This window comes from Ruditapes philippinarum, unplaced genomic scaffold (assembly GCF_026571515.1).
Source record: "Ruditapes philippinarum isolate M1 unplaced genomic scaffold, ASM2657151v2 ctg955_1_1_1_1, whole genome shotgun sequence".
In the NCBI taxonomy this organism is placed as follows: domain Eukaryota; kingdom Metazoa; phylum Mollusca; class Bivalvia; order Venerida; family Veneridae; genus Ruditapes; species Ruditapes philippinarum.
In genome coordinates, this window is record NW_026864706.1 from 77,056 (window position 1) to 81,024 (window position 3,969).

General features: G+C 34.9%; 1 protein-coding gene across 1 annotated transcript; it reads left to right on the plus strand.

Moving 5' to 3' along the window:
* LOC132726553 (C-X-C chemokine receptor type 5-like) lies at window positions 1–1,298 on the plus strand. Its single transcript, XM_060711886.1, has one exon. It carries the CDS (start codon window positions 225–227, stop codon window positions 1,296–1,298), a length of 1,074 nt encoding a protein of 357 aa, XP_060567869.1. The 5' UTR covers window positions 1–224.
* The last annotated feature ends 2,671 nt before the right edge of the window (window positions 1,299–3,969 follow it).

Sequence of the window (3,969 nt, forward strand, 5' to 3'; positions counted from 1 at the left end):
AATCATTTTAGCCGGTATTTTGACATGCGCTATCGTGTCGTAATTTGCATAATGAAATTGATCATTTAGGTCTTATTTCGGCACTTTTGCTAAAACCTTCGTCAACTTCTGTGCTCCTATCACAAGAAGATAACAAGCAAAGACTTTAAAAAAATTGACAATTACTGATGTCCACTGACTTTTAACACATGTGATTATAATTGAGTGAAGAAACATTATATATCATGGCGAATGGAAGTCAAAATATTTTTTTTGACAATGAGGAATATTTGATGATGGTGAATGAAAGTATAGGTATATATATTGATAATGATGAAAATTTAATGACGGCAAATGGAAGTACAAATATATCTATTGACAATTATGAATATTGGAGCTACGCTACAAACTTTGAATTTCCGGAACCGTATAAAACTATACGGAATTGTGTAAATTGGGCAATAATTGGTTTGGTTTTACTATCGCTTTTCGGAAACATTATGATAATTGCAGTTATGTTACGGAAGCAGAACAGAAAATCTTCAACATCAACGTTCTTCATTGCTCTAGCAGTTTCTGATATGTCTCTTGCATTGTCAGTCTCGTTCGAGAGATGGTTGCATTGGATAAATAATATAAGCTTGTACGGCATACACTCTTACATAACGACCACAAAAACTATCTTAACCTATTCGAACATTCAGTTTTCGTCGTGGATGCTTGTTTGCATAACTGTTGAAAGGGTACTAAGTATCGCCATGCCGTTTAAAATCAAGGAAATTTGTACAAAAGCACGCGCTGGTGTTATTATATTTATTGTCTGTGCTGTTATTTTATGTCTGAATACGATCGAGTTTACGGTAATAGTTGGCGTTCGATTCAATGAAGATATTGGTATCATATGGATAAAAAAGGTAGATGATGGTGACAAGATTATTGCCTGGATGGACTTTGTAAACTCTTTTTTTATTCCAATCATCTTCATCGTAATTGGCTCAGTTTATATCATCGTTAATCTACTTCGCGTTAATGTAAACAAGCAAGTTACCAACAAAAATCGTAACAGGTCAGTTACCATGACCTTGCTGGGAGCAAACATCGTCTTTGTCTTAACTATGTCTCCATTTGTACTCTTTCATCTTATCGTTCCTAGTACAGAGGGAATGAACATTTCAATATATCTGTTTTGGACTATGGCAGAAATTTTCATGTTTCTCTCGGATATGAATTGTGCTCTTAATTTCTTTGTATATGTGCTAAGTGGGGCTAAATTTAGATCAGATGTGATGCTGTTACTCGGACTTAAAGAATCAAATTGAAGAGGAGATTAAAAAGGCTTGATTCAATACTATCTTACACAGACGGTATTGTTGAGGTAAAAAAACAACAATTTACATAGCTCGGGTGTTAATATGAAGTTATGAACAGGAGTGGTTCGTTTTTTTATGTGCCGTTCGGAGAACATGGACATTTATGATATAGACGACTCCTAAAATCTTACGAATGCAACACGTTCTGAACAGTGTAGGCCGCGTGTACAATTTTATTTGAAAATTACAAAATATTTATTTCAATCTTTGCATGTTCTGTATTTCAGTACTTGCAGCATTTATTTCCTATACAAAGGATAAAAACTACAATTACGAAAACAACATACGGCTTTGCAAAAGTGTTTTTGTTTGTTATTAAGTTACACTGACATTTTTTAATTACATTTCAGCGACTTTCCAGCTCTACTGGTAGAGAATGTAGAGGGAGACTTTAGCTCAATTAAGTGACGCTCCGTGTGTGCTTTATTTTAGGCAGAGTAGAACTGAAGGGTCAATCAAATAATATTCAGAAAAGTTTCTTGGTTTATCTTCGATTTGTATTCCTTTTGTTCATCTGTGAGAGATCTGAAATTACTTCACTCTGTACTCAGATTAAAGAGTGCAGTATACATGTATTTTTAAAAAAAGGAAACAATTTTCATAGAATATACTCTTCACGAAAAGACTATATGAATTGTACATACATTTGTAATCTTGAAGGATATAAGGCTATATCTACTGTTAATTTAAAGGAAATTATATTGAAATTCATAATTTAATTTATAATCTTATGGTTGGTGGTAAAACAGTATGTTCACTAAAATGACCTCTTTAATTAAAAATAAGTTAACGAAATTTTAAAACCTTGTGATATAACTGTAGTGGTGGTAGGTGTTAATTGTTTTATCCTAGGTCTTAATGTAGTCTGAGCTTTATTTAATGTTTGTTTTGTTTTCCTATAACGCATGTTTTGTTCGTTATATCCTTTTATTTCTGCAACGTAAATGCTGCAGAAGAGAGGCAATTTAAATAACTTCCTGTCTAACTGAAGTGATCAAACTGTATGCGCATTTTTAGCTCACCTGTCACAAAGTGACAGGGTGAGCTTTTGTGATCGCTTTTCGTCCGGCGTCCGTCCGTCCGTCCGTCCGTCGTCCGTCCGTAAACTTTTACTTTAAATGACATCTCCTCATAAACCACTAAGCCAATTTCATCCAAACTTCACAGGAATGTTCCTTTGGTGGTCACCTTTAAAAATTGTTCAAAGAATTTAATTCCATGCAGAACTCTGGTTGCCATGGCAACCGAAAGAAAATTTTTTAAATATCTTCTTTTAAAAAACCATAAGAGCTAGAGCTTAGATATTTGGCATGAAACATCTTCTAGTGAGTGTCTACCAAGTTTGTTCAAATAAAAGCCCTGGGGTCAAAATTGGCCCGCCCCAGGGGGTCATTGATTTTCCCTATATGTATATAGTAAAAACTTAAAAAATCTTCTTTTAAAGAACCCAAAGAGCTAGAGCTAAGATATTTAGCATGAAACATGTTCTAATGGGTGTCTACCAAGTTTGTTCAAATAAAAGCCCTGGGGTCAAAATTGGCCCCGCCCCGGGGGGTCATTGATTTTCCCTATATGCATATAGTAAAAACTTAAAAAATCTTCTTTTAAAGAACTCAAAGAGCTATGGCTAAGATATTGAGCATCAAACATGTTCTTATAGGTGTCTACCAAGTTTGTTCAAATAAAAGCCCTGGGGTCAAAATTGGCCCCGCCCCGGGGGGTCATTGATTTTCCCTATATGCATATAGTAAAAACTTAAAACATCTTCTTTTAAAGAACCAAAAGAGTTAGAGCTAAGATATTTAGCATGAAACATGTTCTAATAAGTGTCCACCAAGTTTGTTCAAATAAAAGCCCTGGGGTCAAAATTGGCCCCGTCCCGGAGGGTTATTGATTTTCCCTATATGCATATAGTAAAAACTTAAAAGATCTTCTTTTAAAGAACTCAAAGAGCTATGGCTAAGATATTTAGCATCAAACATGTTCTAATAGGTGTCTACCAAGTTTGTTCAAATAAAAGCCCTGGGGTCAAAATTGGCACCGCCCGGGGGTCATTGATTTTCCTAATATGTGTATAGCAAAAACTTAAAAAATCTTCTTTGAAAAAACCCAAATAGCTAGAGTTAAGATATTAAGCATGAAACATCTTTTAGTGAGTGTCTACAAAGTTTGTTCAAATAAAAGCCCTGGGGTCAAAATTGGCCCCGCCCCAGGGGGTCATTGATTTTCCCTATATGCATATAGTAAAAACTTAAAACATCTTCTTTTAAAGAACCAAAAGAGTTAGAGCTAAGATATTTAGCATGAAACGTGTTCTAATAGGTGTCTACCAAGTTTGTTCAAATAAAAGCCCTGGGGTCAAAATTGGCCCCGCCCCGGGGGGTCATTGATTTTCCCTATATGCATATAGTAAAAACTTAAAACATCTTCTTTTAAAGAACCAAAAGAGTTAGAGCTAAGATATTTAGCATGAAACATGTTCTAATAGGTGTCTACCAAGTTTGTTCAAATAAAAGCCCTGGGGTCAAAATTGGCCCCGCCCCGGGGGGGGGGTCATTGATTTTCCCTATATGCATATAGTAAAAACTTAAAAAATCTTCTTTTAAAGATCTCAAAGAGC